Source organism: Myodes glareolus, chromosome X (genome assembly GCF_982192425.1).
Source record: "Myodes glareolus chromosome X, mMyoGla1.1, whole genome shotgun sequence".
NCBI classification, from domain to species: Eukaryota; Metazoa; Chordata; class Mammalia; order Rodentia; family Cricetidae; genus Myodes; species Myodes glareolus.
The window spans coordinates 143,510,420-143,532,087 of NC_142053.1; the positions used below are offsets into that span (position 1 = coordinate 143,510,420).

The following is a 21,668-nucleotide window of genomic DNA, read 5'->3' on the forward strand; positions in this document are numbered from 1 at the left end:
ATGTTTTTCAATAGAAAAGAAAAACATTTTGATTTTTATCACATATTCATGAAGGTTTAATTGCAATAAAATGCTGTTGTGAGTCTTATTAACTTCCAGACCATTAATGAGCTCTTTTCTAGATGCAATTCTACTACATTTAAGTCTCTTTTGAGGGAACAGACTTCTGAAATCCTTCATGTGGCCAAGACAAAGTTATCAGTGAGGTCAGTAGCTTCCTGATCATCAACAGAAGTTCAGTAACTCTACAGAGACTGAAATCAGTTGTTGATATAAGGAATACACACTGAAACTTCTACAGAGCCAATCATAGTACAGCCAAAGAAATTAAGCATTTCTAAACATGCTAACCTTTTTAGGAGGGAGAAAGGGTAGGCTAAATATTTAAAAATAATTAACTGAAATAAAAGTCAGTTAATCTATCCACATGAATAAATCTTTGAATATTGATTTCTTGTCTATTCTGGAAATCACCTACATGAGAGGCTTAAAATCTTTTTTGAAGCATTTTTGCTACTCCATAACCAAATGAAAAACAATGCTTAAGCTAGGCATAGTGAAGAATGCCTATAATTCTAGCACTCAGGAGGCTGAGGCAGGAAGACTGAATTTGAGATCAGCCTGAGCTACATTTTAAGAGGCTTTCTCAAAAGAAAAAAAAATGGATTTTTTAAAATTGAAAAACAATGCTTGCACTTAAATTTTCCCTAAAACAAGCCCTTCTTCCTTTGAAGATTAGGTAACTCTTTGACATCAGTCACTAATAAGTTCAAGCAGTCAAATATTTGCAGACTATGTAAAGAGAACCATGAAGAATTAAGAATTACAGTTCAGAATACTGACTAAGCTAAAAGGGAAATTGATATTATTTTAAGAAAGATAACCTCATTTCTAAGGCACAGCAAGGTTAAGAGAAAACAAGGCAAGTGGGATATACAAACATGTTGTACAAGCAGCAGCCCATACATATCTACAGATCCTAGCCAGTTAAGAAGGCCAGAAAGCTGAAGGGATAAAGTTACAATCTGGCTCTTCCTTATCCTCATTCTGACAGGGAAGCTACCCTAGAAAACCATGAGCCAGGAATGTGACTGAAGTTCCAGCAGTTAGGAAGGGTTTTTCTCAAGGTCAAGATGAAGCCAGGGAAACTGGAACTTTATCCCAGACAGCCTTGGTACCAGCTCACCTTCCGCAGCATGTCATTCTGCTCCACATTATTGATCTTGCCAGGGCTGATTTCTCCTTTCAAAGTGTATTCAAAGAACTTCCCACTGACATTCACTAATAAGGTGCTAAAGGCTCTATCTTCCCGAGTACAGCTGAGTGACTTGTCATGTCCGCTGGTAGCAGGGGTACCATACCTCAGGATCACTCCAACAATGAGCCCTGAAATAGGGTGACACATATAAAAAAAAATCAGTCCTAGTTTACTGTCCAATCATTTACAGAGTGCATTTGCAGCTGAGTTAAACCTGCCCACTTTTCTGAATAACTCAGAAAAGCCATTTTCCCTTTTGGTTTCTCTCTTTCAGATACTGGCCAGGGCCTAAGTATGCTTTCTCTGGTATTCTTTTTAACTCTGAAGCTACCTCCCCCTTGCCATGTGCCTGCTTGCCCAACTTCCATGCCTAACTTAAAAAGACATAGCTTTCTCTCTTCTTCTTCTCCATCTACCTCCTCTGGGCAGATGCTGAGTGAGATTTCCAGATTGCTTATTCTAGAGTTTTAAACACTAATAAAAAACACTGTAGAACTGTGAAAAGGCCAGCCATGTGGCAGAACAGAAAAGATGGAAGTGATACCACTGTTGATTTAAGTCCCTCAGTCACTAGAAGGATTAAACAGGATAGTGGTTAATATGGCCCCATGAACAGAATTAATACCTGCTTGTGCTTCATGTCGTATTTCTGAGGCTTTTAGTAGAGAAGGATGAGGTGGAGAAAAAGTGTAACATTTTCAGAATGAGGAAGAACTACTGAGCCTTTGTTTTTCCCCAGTGCATTCTTCAAACCAGCCCTGCTGTCATCTGCTAGGGTGGACCAAGTCACTGGAATCTTTGGAATATATGGAACATGCTTTGCCACACACCAGAGATAGAAGAGGGAAAACAAAATGGTTTTTCTTAGATCATTTCAAGCACTGAATATCATGGAGAAAGTAACTATACCCACTAGGACGCTAAATATTGTAGTGTAAACTTAAGTAGTCATGATCTGGGGGTCAGGGAGCTGCTTCTTGAGGCTACACATTTAAAATAATGTTCTTAATAATCTCAACCTGACCACCTGTGAAACAACCTTAAAGGTATAAGAAAAGGCAGACTTAATCTTAAAAAGTATATTTATCATTACCAAAAAAAGAGATATCTAAAGAAAACGAAGACGCCCATAATGCAGATGCTTCAAGTTATCTGGTCAACAGGCCGTGTCAGTCTTCTAGCCAATTCTAATAGATGAATTCCCATTCATTTCTTCACATCCGGTTATAAATCAGATGATGGCAGAGATGGCCAGGCAGAATTTGCTCAGCCCTGCTCTGCTCATCCTTGTGAGCATGCTTCTCAGCTGGCACTGTCATGGCTATCTCGCTTCAGGCTTTCTAGGTTTCTGTGCTGGCAAGTAAAGTTGTGAGCTACCTACAGAAAGGTGGCTGTTGCTCACATCTTTTTATTTCCTTGATCTTCATTCCTGTTCCAGAAAGGAAAGTACAATAAATTTTCAGTTTCTATCAATTCTCCTTCATAGGAGGCTTTGAGAACTCTGATAACTACTTAGGGCTCCTATGAATGGAACAGGAAGAAAGTATGTCATATGTAGTAGTCAGTCCTAGTGTTTCCTAGTCAGTCCTCGGGGCAGTGAACCATCCCTTTGCTGTGAAACTCTGTCCTCTAGGTGTGATATGGAACTCACCATCTTGAAATCAGATGATTACTCATACAAGACCCTCACAAGATTAGGTCAAAAATAAGTTACTAAGAGGGGAAGGGCTCTTCTTCACCAGTACAGCTGTCTCTAGGTTGCCCATGCTCATATAGGTAAGCCTTTCATTCATGATCCTATAAATAACCCCAATTAAACTCACTGGCTCACTAGGCTACACCAGTTGAATTATTTCTTTGGCTTTTATCAAAGCCCTATCTAAAGTGAAGAAAAGTCATATAGGCCCATTTACATTATTCTGCTCATTCTGTGGAAGGTCCCATGCCACAGATGATATCTCCCATGGTTACTATGTGTTATGCATTTGCATCCAACATTAGAATTCCACTAGGTCCTGTATCATTGCTGCTTGTGCATCCTTTTCTCCTTTAACAACACAGAACTCCATGAATGTTCTATCTTCTTTGTTGTAAGGATGTTCCTTGGGAGTTATTCTTCTCTGTGACAATCTCGTGAACAAGTTACATGTATTAGTATCCTGTGGGTGAAACCATATATCTGGGGTGGGGGAGAGGGAGAGGGGGAGAATGAATGAGAATACAGGGGTATGCATATGCATGGAGATCAGAGAACAACTTTGGGTGTCAGTTCTTGCCTTCTACTTTGTTTGAGATGGGACCTTTCTTTTTGTTCCTGCATTCACCAGGCTAGCTGGCATGTAAGCTTCTGGGAAACCTGTTCTCTCCACCTCTCATCTCTAGAAGCAATGGGATTACAGATATACCACCATGATCAGCTTTCATGTGGGTTCTAGGGATTTGAATTTAGATCTTCACACGTGCTTTGCCCACTGAGCCACCTCCCAGAAGCATATGCTTCTTATATAGAACCATCTTATTGTTTTTAAACTTCCATTACAGTGACAGTTTGTGCCCATGGTGCCATGCTGAGTGTCTCAGTCTTATTACTCATAGTTGAGGTCATGTTGATAATGACTAAAATCAGCTATAGCAACAGTACTTCCTTCCAAGGCTGCTGGCAGCACTGCGAGCAGGAAGGTGGGGACTGCTGGGTGCTCTCAGGGCTTTACTGTCCAGATCTTTATATTGTCTTTTAGTCTCATTTCAGTCCTTGGTTAGGCAGTCATGTTCTGATGACGTTTTACTTGACAAAGCAGTTGACAGCTCTTCAGCATTTATCATGATACACAATGGTCTATATTGCCGTAAAAAGTGACCTGTCACAGCCAAAAAGATGTATTAGTCATCTCTGCAGTGAGCAGAGACCAAACAGTACCTTTCATGCTGGAAATAAATGCTAAGTTGGAGTTCCCATAAGGGGCTGAGCTTCGAAGGGGGAAGATGAAAGTGGGTAGTAGAATGTGCAGCAAGGAAAATAACTATCCTTAAAGGAGAAATTGAGGAGCAGCAAAATTATGCCAAGTGTTATCAGCCTCTGCTTTGAGGGGAAGCCTTTTTGGGTCAACAAGGTGATATTTTGCAATAAAAACTAAGTTAATAAGGATGTGAATGTGTCTGTAGTGTAAGACTAGCCTAATATCCCAAAGAGTAGGATTAAGACTGTGTTGACAGGAATACTACACATCCCTTCTCTATCCTATACTTACTTCAGTCTTTGGAAAGAAAGAAATTAGTTGCTCCTGTTTTAAAAAAAAGTAGTCTGTCACAAAGTTTATATTAAACAGGTTCATAAAGAAAAGAGAAACCAAAATATAGTATTTACAAAAACTGCTTATATTAAAACTTGCTTTACATTCCTCACTGCTTCTTGACTTTATCAACCTCCTCAGCTGAGCTAATGAAGAAAGTAAACTGCTCTCTTCTAGGTCCTCACAATGAATACTGACAAAGAAAGAGGTTTAGGGACTAGAGAGATGGCCACGTGATTAAGAGCACATTCTACTCTTCCAGAGGATCCAAGAACTACTCCCAGAACCCATATTGTCTTCAGGCAGCTCACAACTGCCTGTAACTTCAACTCCAGGGTATTTAGTGGCCTCTCTTCTGGCATCCACAAGTACTTACACACATGTCACACACACACACACACAGATGCATATGCACACACACACACACACAAAAGCACAAACATATACATATATATGTAAAATAAATTTTAAAAAAAGAGGCATACAATTTTATACAAATTCTTTTATTCCAGGAAATGTCTAGATTCATTATTAGATGCTGAATACTGGTCCTTAAATTTAGAAAATCTTATTTTCTCTGCTCTGGGCCCAATGCACCCATACAAATAAAGTTAAACAGTGAGAGAAATGACACTATGGTTAAACATAGCAACATAACCAACCACAGCAAATGTAAATGGTTAGCCCCATGCTCAGAGCTTGACCTAACCAAGCCGCAGAGTATACTGCTCATCGTGCTATGCTGAATAATCCTCAGTTTATATTTCTATTTATTACCATCACATCCAGGCCATGATATAAAGTTCACATTTTCTGATTGATGAAATATCAGGATATCAGAACTGCAGAGGGTTTTTTGTTGTTGTTTTATGTTTGAATAAATTATTTTTTTAAAAATCTGGAGACAACATGAACATTTTAGTTCATGTGCTAAAGCTGAAGACATCCTCTGATATAAAACTCAAAAAAAGACCTTAACTGCAAAGAATATAAAAATGTAAGGAATTCTATTTAAAGCTCAAAAAGTTCAGTACACACAAAAAAAAAAAAAAAAAAAACAATGCAGAGAGCCATAGAGGCACTGATCACACTGGCTCAACAGCACGGTGCTCCAGATTACAGAAAAAAAAAAATGTCTGTGAAAAAAGAATCACAGCAGATACCAGCTGAGGAATGGATGGTCACTGATTTCACAGGCATATGACTAACTTCAGGAAATAATTTAATTTCAAATTTTACAGAAAGCAAATAGAGATAGAATTACTTTGACATTTTAGGTGGCTGAAAGCAAACAGTGAACTCGAAAGTACAAAAATTCAAGACTTTAACTTGTGGGTATGAACAAACCTACTTCCCAACTGTATCTAGTATATAACTGGCAGCTCTTCCAATTTTAAGATATAGCCAAAGGACTTTGAACATGTATAGACATATATATATATATATATATATATATATATATATATATATATATATGAATGGAGATTTTATATGTGTGCTCATCTAAACTTTGGTAGAATGAGAAAGGAATATGAGCCAAGTGTGACTGCAAATTCCAGAGGGTCATAAAGATGCCAACCCCCATTGGTGTGAAATCAGTTTCTCTTTTGTAACTCAGGCTATTGAGAGAATGGTTTAACAAGTAGACATAGGAGAGATGTAATTCCAGACAATCATCCACCAGCTGCATTATAAAAATGCCAATATTAGTAAGACTTTATTAGCTGGCTTAGCAGTGGAGGTACATGCCTTTAATCCCAGCACTTGGAGACAGAGACAGGTGGATCTCTGTGAGTTCGAGGTCAGCCTGGTCTAAAGAGGGAATTCCAAGACAGGCTGCAAATCTACATAAAGAAACCCTGCCTCGAAAAAAAAAAAAAAGGACTTTATTAAAGGCAAGAAGGGAACCGGTACATGAATGTACTGTTCTCTACTCAACAAAAACATCACTTATGCATGCTACTGAGGGTAAAGAATCACCATTACGTGGTAGTGATTTGGCCACCACCATGTTACTGTGTAGTGTATAATAAGGATTCTGAGTTCTAACGCTACATTTGACATAATAAGAAAAGAAAGCATTAAATCATAAAGCATTTGAAAATAGTGATATCCAATGTTCTTACAATGAGGTGGAAAGAGATAAGGAAAATCCCAAGAAGCTAACAGGCCAGCTAATCAGGCATACAAACAAAAGACCTTGCCACAGATAAGGTAGAAAGCAAAGAACTATACCCTAGGTTGCTATCTGTCATCCATGTATACGCACATGTCTATACTCACACCTATATGAATACTATCATGCATGCACACACACAAAGGAGTAGAAATAACTATAGGTTGAGAATGTGTTACCTGAAATGGTTGGGACTAGAGGTGTTTCTGATTTCAGAGTCATTTGATTGGGATTCTTGCACAGACCTTACCAAATTGAGTATCCCTAACCTGGAATCCAAAATTTACTATGTTCCAAAATCCAAATCTTTTTAACTTGTCATATCAGAACTCAAAAGATCCTGGATTTTAGGTTTTCAGTTTAGGGATGCTCAACCCACACATCAAATTTAACAAAAAAGAACCCAATAGATTCTAGCAGTAACCATCACTTTTCAGGGTTAGAGGTGGTTGGCAGGACTTTGGCTTTGAGAAGGGATTGTTATGGTTCTCTTCAATGTCTTCTTTTACTCACTCTGCTATTTATACAGCTGTGCTAATCACTGATATGGGCTGGTCAGGAAGTAGTAACTGAGAGTCATCACAGTCTCCTCCACCTGACTAAAGTAAGTCTTTTGAACATATATCTGGAGAAATGGATGTCATCTCTAGGCTAAAAGTCACAGGCGACCACTGTTCTTGCTAAGGTTCAGCAGTTTTCTTTAATACATTTTCCCCAATTTGTTATTTGACTATTTGTCCATTTTTATATATTTTAAATAGTTATTTTAAGAGTTTTGTTCAATTTTGTTGCTATGGATCACCCACCCTTAACAACATGTTCTACCAAGCAGCAGAAAGGAGAATTTTGTGGGCTTCACAGGAGTCCTGGGTGTGTCGCATCACTTACACCTCAGATGCCATACAAAGTAAGGTATCTCCACTATCCCCTCCTAAGATCTGGCTGTTGGAAGAATGAGTGCACTGTGCCAAAATCCTTCGCAAAGTACCAACTGCTGCCCAAGTGCTGCTTTTCTACAAGTATTTTGGATGAATCACTTCCCTTACATTATCACAATTGCTATAAAAATACCACATATTAGAGAATCAGGGATTTGGAAGGAAAGTTGATGTGTGAGCTGGAGCAGAGCAGGGAATCTACTCCAGAGAAGCAGCTATAGGGCTGTCTCTTTTTGAAGTCACCCTGTCCAATGTAGGGGACAGGTACCATAATTTATTTGACCACAAGCTTCATGACTGTCAGTAAAATGAACATTTGTATAAGAATTTACCATTCTAAAAGGTTTTGACCAGAAGAGTATTTTGAGAATAAGCATAATTTTCTATAAATTCTGATCTTTATTTTAGAAAATTGTACCATGGATTTATCAAAACAGAAAGTCAGTAATAGGGCTGGAAAGATGGCTCAGTGGTTAAGAGCAGTGACTGCTCTACCAGAGGATCCAGATTCAGTTCCCAGCACCCACATGGAAGCTCACAACTGTCTGTAATTCGAGTTTCAGGGGACCTGACACCCTCACACAGACATACAAGTATGCAAAAGTCAGTAATAAAACAATATAGGCATATGATGCATCAGCATGCAGCCCTCTAGCTTGGTAAACAAACAGAAAATAAGCAACTCTACCAGTTTTCCTACAGTAAGTAAGATTATTCTCTATAGAAGAAATAAAGTTCTGTAGGGCTGCAGAGATGGTTCAGTCAGTAAAGTGCTTGTTGTGCAAGCATGAGGACCTGATTTTACACTCCCAAGCATTCATATACAACAGCACATGTCTGTAATACCAGCACTGAGGCAGGGGAGGACAAAAGCAGAGACAGCTGGATCCTTGGAGCTCATTGGCCATACAGCCAGCCCAGCAACTGATGAGCTCCAGGTCCAGTGAGACTCTATTTCAAAGGTGGAAAGCAATTGAGAAAAACATCTGACAACCACCTCTGATGTCTCCATATGCTCCCATATGTACATGTGTACATGTGCACATACCTATATGATGAACATGTATGCATACATAATATAAACTCACAAAATTAAAGACTAGAAGGAAGATGGGCTGCATGAAGTCAATAATGTCATTATTAAAAATTTCCATCTAAGAGTTATTAGAAAGAGTAAGTTGTGTGGGTAGGGAGGTGGGGAAGATCTGGGATGAGCTGAAAAAGGATAAAGAATATGATCAAAGAGTTCTTCCCAGAGAGGTGAGTGGGTGCTAGCCTGGGCAGCCTGCCTGCCTCTCCGGGAAGGGAGCACAGCCCTGCCCACCTCAGCTTCTGCGGCAGGGACTTCGGGGTTCCAAGGGACCCCTCCCCTCCCCCCACTGCTGCGGACCCTTTGTCTCCTGAGTCCTGGGAAGACCAGCTAGCCCTGTTGCCCTGCTGAGCAGTTCTTCCCAGAGAGGTGAGTGGGTGCTAGCCTGGGCAGCCTGCCTGCCTCTCCGGGAAGGGAGGACAGCCCTTCCCCCCTCAGCTTCTGCGGCAGGGTCTTCAGTGTTCCAAGGGACCCCTCCCCTCCCCGCACTGCTGCGGGCCCTTTGTCTCCTGAGTCCTGGGAAGACCAGCTAGCCCTGTTGCCCTGCTGAGCAGTTCTTCCCAGAGAGGGCTGAGGAGCTCTATCCAGAGAGTGCTGTGAAGTCCTACCCAGAGAGTGCTGAGGAGTTCTATCCAGAAAGTGCTGAGGAGTTTCATCCAGAGTGGAGGAGATGGGCAGGCGCCAATGCAAGAATTCCTCCAACAACCTGAAAGGCAACATGACATCGCCAGAATCCAGGGAGCTCGAAACTAGAAGAATTGAACACCCTACTCCAGAAGAAATAGAAGAAATCGACTCTAAGCGCTTCTTTATGAAAATAATAGAGGAACTTAAACAGGAGGTGAAAATCTGCCGTAAAGAAATGGAAGATAAGTATAACAAAAAAATTGAGGAAATGAGTAAAGAAATGGAAGAGAAATATACCAAAAAGTTTGAAGAAATGAGTAAATCCGTAAATGAAATTCTGGGAAACCAAGAAAAAACAATCAAACAGGTAATAGAAACAGTTCAAGATTTGAGAACTGAAATGGAGTCAATGAAGAAATCACAAACCGAGGGCCGGCTGGCTATGGAAAATCTGGGTAAACAAACAGAGACTTCAGAAACAAGCTTAACCAATAGAATACAAGAGATAGAAGAGAGAATCTCAGACTCTGAGGACACCATAGAGAAATTAAACACTCTGTCCAAAGAAAACAGCAAATCCAACAAATTCTCATCACAAAACATTCAGGAACTGTGGGACACAATAAAAAAACCAAATCTAAGAATAATAGGAGTAGAAGAAGGAGAAGAATTGCATTTCAAAGATCCAGAAAATATACTCAACAAAATTATAGAAGAAAACTTTCCCATCCTAAAGAACGATATTCCTATGAAGGTTCAAGAAGCATACAGAACACCGAATAGACTGGATCAGAAAAAAACATCCCCTCGTCATATAATAATCAAAACACAAAGCATTCAGACTAAAGAAAGGATATTGAGAGCTGCAAAGGAAAAAGGTCAAGTAACTTATAAAGGTAAACCTATCAGACTTACACCAGACTTCTCGATGGAAACCATGAAAGCCAGAAGGTCCTGGATAGAGGTACTGCAGAAACTAAGAGACAATGGATGCAAGCCCAGACTACTTTACCCAGCCAAGCTATTGTTCACTATCAACGGAGAAAACAAAATATTCCAGGATAAAAACAAATTTAAACAATACGTAGCTACTAATCCAGCCTTACAGAGAATACTAGAAGGAAAATCACAACCCAAGGAATCCAACATTCCCAACACTGCCTACATTAACTCAGACATCTAGCGACCCTTCACAAGCACAACTCAAAGAAGGAAAACACATACACGCTACTACCCAAAAAAATGACCGGAGTCATCGATCACTGGTCATTAATATCACTTAATATCAATGGTCTCAACTCACCTATAAAGAGGCACAGACTTAGAGATTGGATACGAAAACAGGATCCAACATTCTGCTGTCTACAAGAAACACACCTCAACCACAAAGACAGACACCTACTCAGAGTAAAGGGTTGGGAAAAGGTTTTCCAAGCAAATGGACCTAAGAAACAAGCGGGTGTGGCCATTCTAATATCTAACAAAATCGACTTCAAACTAAAATCAATCAGAAGAGATGGAGATGGACATTTCATACTCATAACAGGAACAATTCATCAGGAAAAAGTCTCAATCTTGAATATCTATGCCCCTAATATAAAGGCACCCACATATGTAAAAGAAACTCTTCTAGAACTCAAGGCAGTCATCAAACCACACACACTAATAGTAGGAGACTTCAACACTCCTCTCTCACCAATGGACAGGTCAAACAGACAGAAACCTAACAGAGAAATAAGAGATTTACTGGAGGTACTGAATCAAATGGACTTAACAGACATCTATAGAACACTCCACCCAAATAGGAAAGAGTATACCTTCTTCTCTGCAGCTCATGGAACCTTCTCGAAAATTGACCACATACTTGGTAACAAAGCAAACTTCCACAGATACAAAAAAATATTAGTGACCACCTGTGTCTTGTCAGATCACCATGGATTAAAATTAGAATTCAACAACAATGGTACCCCCAGGAAGCCAACAAACTCATGGAAGTTGAATAGTCAACTACTAAATCACCCCTGGGTCAAGGAAGAAATAAAGAAAGAAATTAAAGTCTTCCTTGAATATAATGAAAACAAAGACACAACGTATTCAAACCTATGGGACACAAAGAAAGCAGTGCTAAGAGGAAAGTTCATAGCACTAAGTGCCCACCTAAAGAAAACAGAGAAAGCACACATTGGAGACTTAACAACACACTTGAAAGCTCTAGAAAAAAAAGAAGCTGATTTACCCAGGAGGAGTAGAAGACTGGAAATAATCAAACTGAGGGCTGAAATCAACAAAATAGAAACACAGAAAACAATTCAAAGAATCAATAAAGCAAAAAGCTGGTTCTTGGAGAAAATTAACAAGATTGACAAACCCCTATCCAAACTAATCAAACGGCAGAGAGAGAACTTGCAAATTAATAGGATCAGAAATGAAAAGGGGGACATAACCACAGACACAGAGGAAATTCAGAGAATCATTAGATCTTACTACGAAAGTTTATATGCCACAAAGTTGGAAAATGTAAAAGAAATGGACATTTTTTTAGATAAGTACCATATACCAAAGTTGAACCAAGACCAGGTGAACAATCTAAATAGACCTGTTAGTCGTGAAGAACTAGAAGCTGTTATCAAAAATCTTCCTACCAAAAAAAGCCCAGGACCAGATGGTTTCAATGCAGAATTCTACCAGAACTTCCAGGAAGAGCTAATACCTATACTCCTTATGTATTCCACAATATAGAAAAAGAAAAGTCACTGCCAAACTCCTTTTATGAAGCTACAGTTACCCTAATACCAAAACCACACAAAGACACAACCAAGAAAGAGAATTACAGGCCAATCTCACTCATGAACATCGATGCGAAAATTCTCAATAAAATACTAGCAAACCGAATCCAAGAACACATTAGAAAAATCATCCATTATGATCAAGTAGGCTTCATCCCAGAGATGCAGGGATGGTTCAACATACACAAATCTATCAATGTAATCCATCATATAAATAAACTGAAAGAAAAAAATCATATGATCATTTCATTGGATGCTGAAAAAGCGTTTGACAAAATTCAACACCCATTTATGATAAAGGTGTTGGAGAGACTGGGGATACAAGGATCATACCTAAATATAATAAAAGCAATATACAGCAAGCCGACAGCTAACATCAAATTGAATGGAGAGAAACTCAAAGCCTTTCCACTAAAATCAGGAACACGGCAAGGCTGTCCACTCTCTCCATACCTCTTCAATATAGTGCTTGAAGTTCTAGCAATAGCAATAAGACAACATAAGGGGATCAAGGGGATTCGAATTGGAAAGGATGAAGTTAAACTTTCGTTATATGCTGACGATATGATAGTGTACATAAGCGACCCCAAAAACTCTACCAAAGAACTCCTACAGCTGATAAACACCTTTAGTAACGTGGCAGGATACAAGATCAACTCCAAAAAATCAGTGGCACTCCTATACACAAAGGATAAAGAAATGGAGAGGGAAATCAGAGAAACATCACCTTTCACGATAGCCACAAACACCATAAAATATCTTGGGGTTACTCTAACCAAGGATATGAAAGACCTATTTGACAAGAACTTTAAGCCTTTGAAAAGAGAAATTGAGGAGGATACCAGAAAATGGAAAGACCTCCCCTGCTCTTGGATTGGGAGAATCAACATAGTAAAAATGGCAATTCTACCAAAAGCAATCTATAGATTCAATGCAATCCCCATCAAAATCCCATCAAACTTCTTCACAGACCTTGAGAGAGCAATAATCAAGTTTATATGGAAAAACAAAAAACCCAGGATAGCCAAAACAATCTTATACAATAAAGGAACTTCTGGAGGCATTACTATCCCTGACTTCAAACTCTATTACAGAGCTACAGTATTGAAAACAGCTTGGTATTGGCATAAGAACAGAGAAGTCGACCTATGGAATCGAATAGAAGACCCAGATACTAACCCTCAAACCTATGAACACCTAATTTTTGACAAGGGAGCTAAAGGTATACAATGGAAGAAGGAAAGCGTCTTTAACAAATGGTGCTGGCATAACTGGATGTCAACCTGTAGAAGAATGAAAATAGATCCATATCTATCACCATGCACAAAACTCAAGTCCAAATGGATTAAAGACATCAACATCAATCTGTCCACTTTGAACCTGATAGAAGAGAAAGTGGGAAGTAGTCTACAAGATATAGGCACAGGAGTCCACTTCCTAAGTAGGACCCCAGTAGCACAGACAATAAGAGAAACAATGAATAAATGGGACCTGCTGAAACTGAGAAGCTTCTGTAAAGCAAAGGACACTGTCAGTAAGACAAAAAGGCTGCCTTCTGACTGGGAGAAGATCTTCACCAACCCCTCATCAGACAAAGGTCTGATCTCCAGAATATACAAAGAACTCAAGAAACTAGACACTAAAACTCTAATTAACCCAATTAAAAAAATGGGGTATTGATCTGAACAGAGAATTCACAACAGATGAACTTCGAATGGCCAGAAGACACTTAAGGTCATGCTCAACCTCCTTAGCGATCAGGGAAATGCAAATCAAAACCACTTTGAGATACCATCTTACACCTGTCAGAATAGCTAAAGTTAAAAACACCAATGATAGCCTATGCTGGAGAGGATGTGGAATGAGGGGAACACTCATCCATTGTTGGTGGGAATGCAAACTTGTGCAGCCACTGTGGAAATCAGTGTGGCGGTTTCTCAGGAAACTGGGAGTCAACCTCCCTCAGGACCCAGCAATTCCTCTCTTGGGAATATACCCTAGAGATGCCCAAACATACTACAAAAGCATTTGTTCAACTATGTTCATAGCAGCACTATTTGTAATAGCCAGAACCTGGAAACAGCCTGGGTGCCCCTCAATAGAAGAATGGTTAAAGAAGGTGTGGAACATATACACATTAGAGTTTTACTCAGCGGTAAAAAATAATGACATCTTGAATTTTGCATGCAAATGGATGGACATAGAAAACGCTTTACTGAGTGAGGTAAGCCAGACCCAAAAAGAGGAATATGGTATGTATTCACTCATAAGTGGATTCTAACCATAGTTAAAGGTCTTTGAGCCTATTATTCGTGATCCTAGAGAAGCTAAATAAGAAGACGAATCTGATGAAGATTTTTTAGCTATCCGCCAGGAGGTAGGAAATAGTCAAGAGTCCCAGGTAACCTTGGGTGCATGGGGGGTGGGGTGGGAGGGTTGTTGGAAGGGGAGAGGGTTAGAGAGAAGGGAGTAGGGGAGGAATGGAGAAAGCTCTGTTGACCGGGATGGGGGGAAGGGAGGAAGGATGAATGTGGGATCAGGGAAGAATATATTTCAACTAAGGGAGTCATATTAGAGTTACAGGAAACTTGATTATATATGGGATCCCAGGTCCAAGGAGAGATCCCCAGATTGTTCTCTGGACAGAGGAGGGGGTGCCTGAACCGGCCTTGGCCCGTGACCATACTGATGAATATTTTGCTTATCACCATAGATCCCTCATCTGGCGTTGGATGACGATACAGATGGAGGCCCGCGTTGGAGCACGGAACTGAGCCCCCCAAGATCCAAATGGAAGGAAGAAAATGACGAAGGACTGCGAGGGATACTATCACCCACTGATACAAGGGGTCGGATCTAATGAGAGTTTACCAAGGCCAGATGGACCGTGACTGAACGAGCATGTGATCCAACCAGATTCTCTGAATGTGGCCGGATTTTCTGAATGTGGCTGGCCTGCAGTCTTACTGAGAAGCCATTGACAATGACACTGGGACTGGTTTCCTCTGCATATACTGGATTTTTGGGATCCAGTCTGTTTGGATGCTCACCTTCCTGGACCTGGAGGGAGGGGGGAGGAACTTGGACTTCCCACAGGGCAGGAGACCCTGACTGCCCTTGGGGACAAAGAGGGAGGAGAAGAGGGAGGGGGGGAGGGGGAGGGCGTTGGGAGGAGGGGCGTAAATGGAAACTCTTTATAATTTAATAAAATTATTTTCAAAAAAAAAAAGAATATGATCAAAATATATTGAAAATTTTTTTAAAAAACAAAATACTCAATAAAAAATTCCAATTAAATGGTGGATAATTGTCCATTCTATTTTTTTAAGGTTTAACCTGATAATAAGAGTCACACACCATTGGCTTTATTACACAATTTCTGCAAACTGTTCAGTTCCCTTAAATTCAGCTGATATTTCAGAATTGTGTGAGAGTCAGTCTTGGCATTAAACAATCAGTTCTGAAGTCCATCATGAACAGAGTCAGAGATCCTTAACTTCTTGTACACTGAGAAGTCCTCTGCTTTTGTTTACAATACACCTAAGGAATAGCTATAATATCCCCACATTTATTTTATCCAGATCTCATATCACAATTACAAGAGATATACAAGATATCCATCACATTTAAAAAAAATACTGTCTTAAGCTGTGGTATTCAGAATCACCTGAGGAATCACCAGGAATACAGGCCCCAAGGTCTTCCATACAGCTTTTGATCTTTTGGTCTGGGATGTAAGTTTGGGGTTTTATTTGTTTTGATTTTTAGTCCAGTTCTATGCACATTTAGAAATGAGAACCTTTGCTTTCTTTTTTATTTTTTATTTTTTTCTTTTCAATAGTTTCATTGAAAGGTGCATTCCTTAGTTCAAAACATAATGGTAGTTGGTTAGTTTATTTCTGTCCACTCAAAATCAGCCTTTAGGAAGAACTGAAAAGGTAACCATGAAACATGGTTTACAAAGGTTAAGGATAAAATACTTCCATTCTTTGGTTTATTTTTCATTGGTCATCGTCCATTACATGTCAAAGGTTATAGTCATGTTGGGTGGACTCAGGCTGCACTGAGGAGCAGCTACAATTTAACAGTGTAGATCTTACATTCAAGGCCAACACTGGTGGTTTTACAGAGTGCCTCCTTACTTCCCTTAAGACACAGTATACATTTTGCAAATTATTCTCTTCCTTTTAAAACAAAATTCTTTAGAAGCAGTGTGGCAGTTTTATAGTAAACTGTGGGGGGAAAAACTTCAGCAATGCTTTTTCAAGCCTGAACTAAGTTTGATGCAATAAATAAATTTTCAGAGTGATAATTCACCCAGTTATTAACACGGGAGAAACAAATTTTCTCAAATGCGGCTAGATTGAAGCAGCAGTTCTGCAGAATGCTTCTTTTATTATGGATACAAACCACCTATTCTCTAGAAGAAATATTAAAGGTAACAATAAATTTTCAAAACTTGTGAGAGATCTGCTCCTTATAAAACACCCAAGGTAACTTATAAGGTAACCAAGTAACTTATAAAGGTAAACCTATCAGGCTTACACCGGAGTTCTCTATGGAAACCATGAAAGCCAGAAGATCCTGGATAGAGGTACTGCAGAAACTAGGAGACCATGGACGCAAACCCAGACTACTATACCCAGCCAAGCTATCGTTCACTATCAACGGAGAAAACAAAATATTCCAGGATAAAAACAAATTTAAACAATTCGTAGCCACAATCCAGCCTTACAGAAAGTGACAGAAGGAAAATCGCAACCCAAGGAATCCAACAATGGATGCAGATAGAGACAAAGACCCACATTGGAACACTGGACTTAACTCCCTAGGTCCAAACGAGAAGCAGAAGGAAAGAGAACGTGAGCAAAGAAGGCAAGACCAGAGGGAACCTTCATCCAAGGATGGATGGCGATACAGACGGAGACCCACATTGGAGCACTGGACTGAGCCCCAAAAGGTCCAAATGAGGAGCAGAAGGAGGAAGAAAATGAAAAAGGAAATCAGGACCGTGAGGGGTCCGATCACCCAGTGATACAAGGGGACTGATCTAATGAGAGTTCACCAAGGCCAGTTGGACTGGGACTGAACGAGGACGTGATCCAACCAGATTTTCTGAATGTGGCCGGATTCTCTGAATGTGGCTGGCCCGGAGTCTTTCTGAAAAGCCATTGACAATGACAATGGGACTTGTTTCCTCTGCATATACTGGATTTTTGGGATCCAGTCTGGTTGGATACTCACCTTCCTGGACCTGGAGGGAGGGGGCAGGAACTTGAACTTCCCACAGGGCAGGAAACCCTGACTGCTCTTAGGGATGGAGAGGGAGGAGGAGAGGGAGTAGGGGGAGTGGGAAGGTGTTGGGAGGAGGGGTGGAAATGGAAACTTTTATAATTTAATAAACTTTGAAAAAAAGAAACACCCACAAGTTTACATGCAATTCTCATATAGCAATAAAAATTCCACCTCTAAATTAGCTATTATTTGGTTATGGGTGTCAAGAAACCATTTACTGCTTAAATTACCCGACAATACCTCAAAAGTGCATTTGTGAAATGTTGGTTTTGATGTAAACCTTGTAATTTAAATTTTGAGATTTAAATTAAGTAGTTTTCCATTTTCAATACCACCTAAGTATATATTGATTCAATCTAGCATGTTAGACCAATATTAAAATGAAGGTTCACAGTTTTATTTCACATTCATGTCTTTTGCTTTGATTTGAATGTTTCGTGGGTGAATTCAAACCTAAGCATAACTCTACCAAGCCTGGAATCAGGAGTCGTCCCAACACTGAGACCATTCTGCTAAGGTGGTGATGTTCTGAGGTTTCATAGTTTAAACGCATGGTCAGAGTGGCAGAGAACGACTTGAGGGACAGTTTTTTGTTGCTACTGCAATCCTACTACCTAAACTAACAACACAAACCCAGTCTGACAGAAACCTGCCTCCATACTGAGAGCTGCTAAAGGCGACCTGAACTGATGATATCTAAGGTGAATGATCATATGTTTGCTCTCCTCCCATCATGTGGGGCTTAGGGAATGAAGTCAGGTTGCTTAACTTAGGGGCAAGTGCAAGAACCCTTACCTGCTGAACCATCTTTTCGGCAACATTTCTCTTTTTTTTTTTTTTTTAGTGTTTTTGAGACAGGGTCTCTCTATTGTGTAGCTCTCTGGTTGTCCTGGAACTCACTGTGTAGACCAGGCTGGCTTAGAACTCAGAGATCCACCTGCCTCTGCTTTCCGAATGCTGGAATTAAGGTGTGAGCTACAATGCCTGGCAACATTTAGTTTTAATCATGAACAAGATAAATCTTTGCTATGATTAAAAAATTTAGATGGTAAAAATGTATATGTATCAGGAACCAAGTTAATGTTTTTTAAGTACCTAATTACTTTGTAATGGACCATCTGCTATAGAGAAAAATTACTAAATATAGAATTGAGAGACCCCAGCAATTTCCAGAAACCTAACGTCGCGACTGTCTGCCCTATATTACTTTGTTATTACATCACTCAAGTGCATACTGCATTTTCTTAATCAACAAACAGACTCAAACTTGTTCATATACGGGTCAAACTTTTTGTTTCGTCCTTCTGCTTGGGTTTATGTAACTTTAAATAAGCTACAGTGAGGTGATGTGTAATTTTAAAAAATACTATTTCATTAACTACTTTGAAAATTCTGGTTTGGAGGATTCTCTTTCCTAAGCTAATAATGTGACGGAAGTGTTAACATATATTTAGAGGTTCGCTAGACCGTTTCTCTTGAAACTGCTGTGTCTTGTACACAGTAAATGCCCTCCAGTATTCACGGACTAGATCAACAGAGTCGTTCTGCCCTTTACTATTTTAATCCCATATTGTTTATTATTGAAGACAGTATTTCGATTCTTCAGGTGTAGATCTGGAAAGCAGCCAGATTTACCACCTAAGAAGCCGTCTCAGGAATTGTTGGGAGGTGAGTTATTCTGTAATAACTATGCTTCAGTTGCCGAGCCGTGCGTCCAGACACAATCCATTTCAGCTTCTGAACATTTGGTTTGGAACACTTGTTTGATGAATATTTGGTTAAACATTTGGATACAAGCTCTTGCCAGAAGGTCAAATCTAGGCCATTTATCTTGGAATGTTTCTGAATACATTCAATTCCCTCTGTTAATTCTATATACTTTAGTGCTTGGACCTCCAAAGTAATGATGGACAATGCCAACACAGAAGGCTTTGCCTTGGAAAATATGATCCTGCAGTGGCATGCCTTAAATTGGGCTTCTAGTCTTCCAAAATTAAGATCGTTTCTCCTTTCAAATGGCAAGTTTTCTTGAATGAATGGGTAATAGAGTTGCAGGAATTGAAAGGCAGTAGTAGCTTTGACTTTCTAACACACTTTCTCCAACACAATCTTTTTCATTCTCATCAAGTCTGAAACTGTGAACCTGTACTGACTTATTCTAATCAAATCAGTTGCCAATGGGACATTCCTTTCCTCTTCTATTGACTTTACAGCCAAATAAAAGCAGCTCAAACCAACACACCCAAGATGCTTCGTCTGTACCTTCATTTTAGACAAGAATCTGTCCAGTAAATTCACAGCTAGGGAAATGTCTCAGTGTCGAAGCCAAAGAACTGAGTTAGACTGAGTAGATCTTTTACTTCAAAGTCCCTGAGTCTTACAGTCATTCTGAGGCCATTATCATTTGCAGACTCAATTAGTTTCAAGTCGCAGACCTTTAGCTGACATCTAGACTCTTGTTCCAACAGGGTGGTCAGCTGGTGTAGCAGTTTCTGAGAGTCAGTTGTCAGTACCTCTATCATCTTGACAGCTACAGCTCCTCCGCGGTGGTCACCACCCTCCCTGGGCCTGCTCTCAGCTTGCCCTACGTTCCGGAACTGAGAGGCCCACGAGGGGAACGGACTCGCGGGCGGGCAAGAGAGCAGAGGCCTGGGGAGGGGTGGGCATCCTGGGTGGAGGGTCCCTCAGCGCCCCGAATTGGCGCGGCGTCCCCGGGGGTCAGCGCGCAATGAAAGCTATTTTTTATTTTTTCATTCTTACATCCTGGCTACAGCTTCCTCTCTCTCCTCCCTTCCCAGTACCTCCCACCCACCTCACCTTTTCCCCTCTCCCATCCTCTTCTGTTTCTCTTTAGAAAAGGGCAGGCCTCCTGTAGATACCAGTTAGCCATTTTAAGGTTTAAGGTTTGACCTCTTAAGTACTGAGAAACTATATAAACTATATATATATATAAACCCTTCGTCCTGATTAGATTTTTAGCAACTTGATACAAGCTAGAGTCATTCTGGGAAGAGGGAAACTCAACTGATAAAATGCCTCCATCAGATTAGCCTGTAGGCAAGTCTCCAGGACATACCTTGATAAAGGATTGATGTGGGAGGGCCCAATCCACTGTGGGTGGTGCTATCTCTAGGCAGGTTGTCCTAGTAGAAGGTAGAAAAACAGGAACCTGAGGAGCAATCAGTAAGCAGAATTCCTACATGGTCTCTCCTTCAGTTCCTGCCTTGAGTTCTTGCTTTGACTTCCTTTCATAAAGGACTGTAATCTGTAAGTCAAACTAATCCTTTCCTTCCCCCAAAGTTGCTTATGGTCATGATCTTTAACTTGGCTATAGAAACCAAACTAAGACACCTTCTCAATAATTATCAAAATAAAGAAATTTCTGTAAACCCATCTCACTTTTTTTGTACAATATACAGAACTCGTATTACAAAAGGCCAGATGCTGTAGCTATACATCTCACAGATACAGAGATATATAGCATGGGCAAGGCCTTCGATTCCATCTCTAGCACCAAAAAATGGGATTCAATATTTGGGGTGTAGAAGAAATGTAGCTATTAATAATTCTTTTGTCCATTGGATACTCAATCAATGGGTTTATCCCTAGGGAACGTTAATTCTTCCCCTCTCAGCAGCTGTTAATTGCTTATAGCTCTTCATCAACATGGGGCCCTGTGAGATGTCCCCCATTAAGTTGCTGGAGTTGTTTAGGCAATCATGTTGTTGAGATTTCATGGTTGTAGTTCCCTGTTGTAGCTAAATGGCATCATATCACAGTAGACTTCATGGTCCTCTAGCTCATATGGTCATTCCTGTCCCATCTTCTGCAATGTTCCCTGAGCTTTAGGTGCAGGAGTTACATTGTAGATATATCAACTGGGACTGAGCATCACACGGTCAGTTAATTCCTATATTTTTTACCAGCTGTGACTTTCTATAATGGTCTGCTTCTGCTGCAAAAAGAAGCTTCTTTGATAAGGGATGAGAGCTATATTCAGTTGTGGGTATCGGGATATGTACTTAGTGTTCAGTCAAGAAAATATACTGGCTTAGGAAAGTGTCAGTAGTAGGTATTTCTCTAGGGTCTATGACATTTCCTTCCCATGGGTAGCTGGCTAGGTTTGCAGAGAGTAAAACAGAAAATCTGCACATTGTTAGTTCTTTTATTCAACAGCTAAAACCATGAACTTCTGACTAAACTCAAGA

General features: G+C 40.0%; 1 protein-coding gene and 1 pseudogene across 6 annotated transcripts in view; both read right to left on the reverse strand.

Annotated features, from left to right (window-relative positions):
• The window catches only part of Slc9a7 (solute carrier family 9 member A7), a 218,940-nt gene that overhangs the window by 117,747 nt on the left and 79,525 nt on the right, over positions 1-21,668 (reverse strand). For all 6 annotated transcript variants that reach the window (XM_048461540.3, XM_048461539.3, XM_048461541.3 and 3 more), the window contains exon 2: positions 1,187-1,386. In XM_048461540.3, coding sequence (XP_048317497.1) covers positions 1,187-1,386 — 200 coding nt within the window. The remainder of the gene's footprint in view (positions 1-1,186; positions 1,387-21,668) is intronic.
• On the reverse strand, positions 19,003-20,089 carry LOC125417953 (cyclin-G1 pseudogene; annotated as a pseudogene).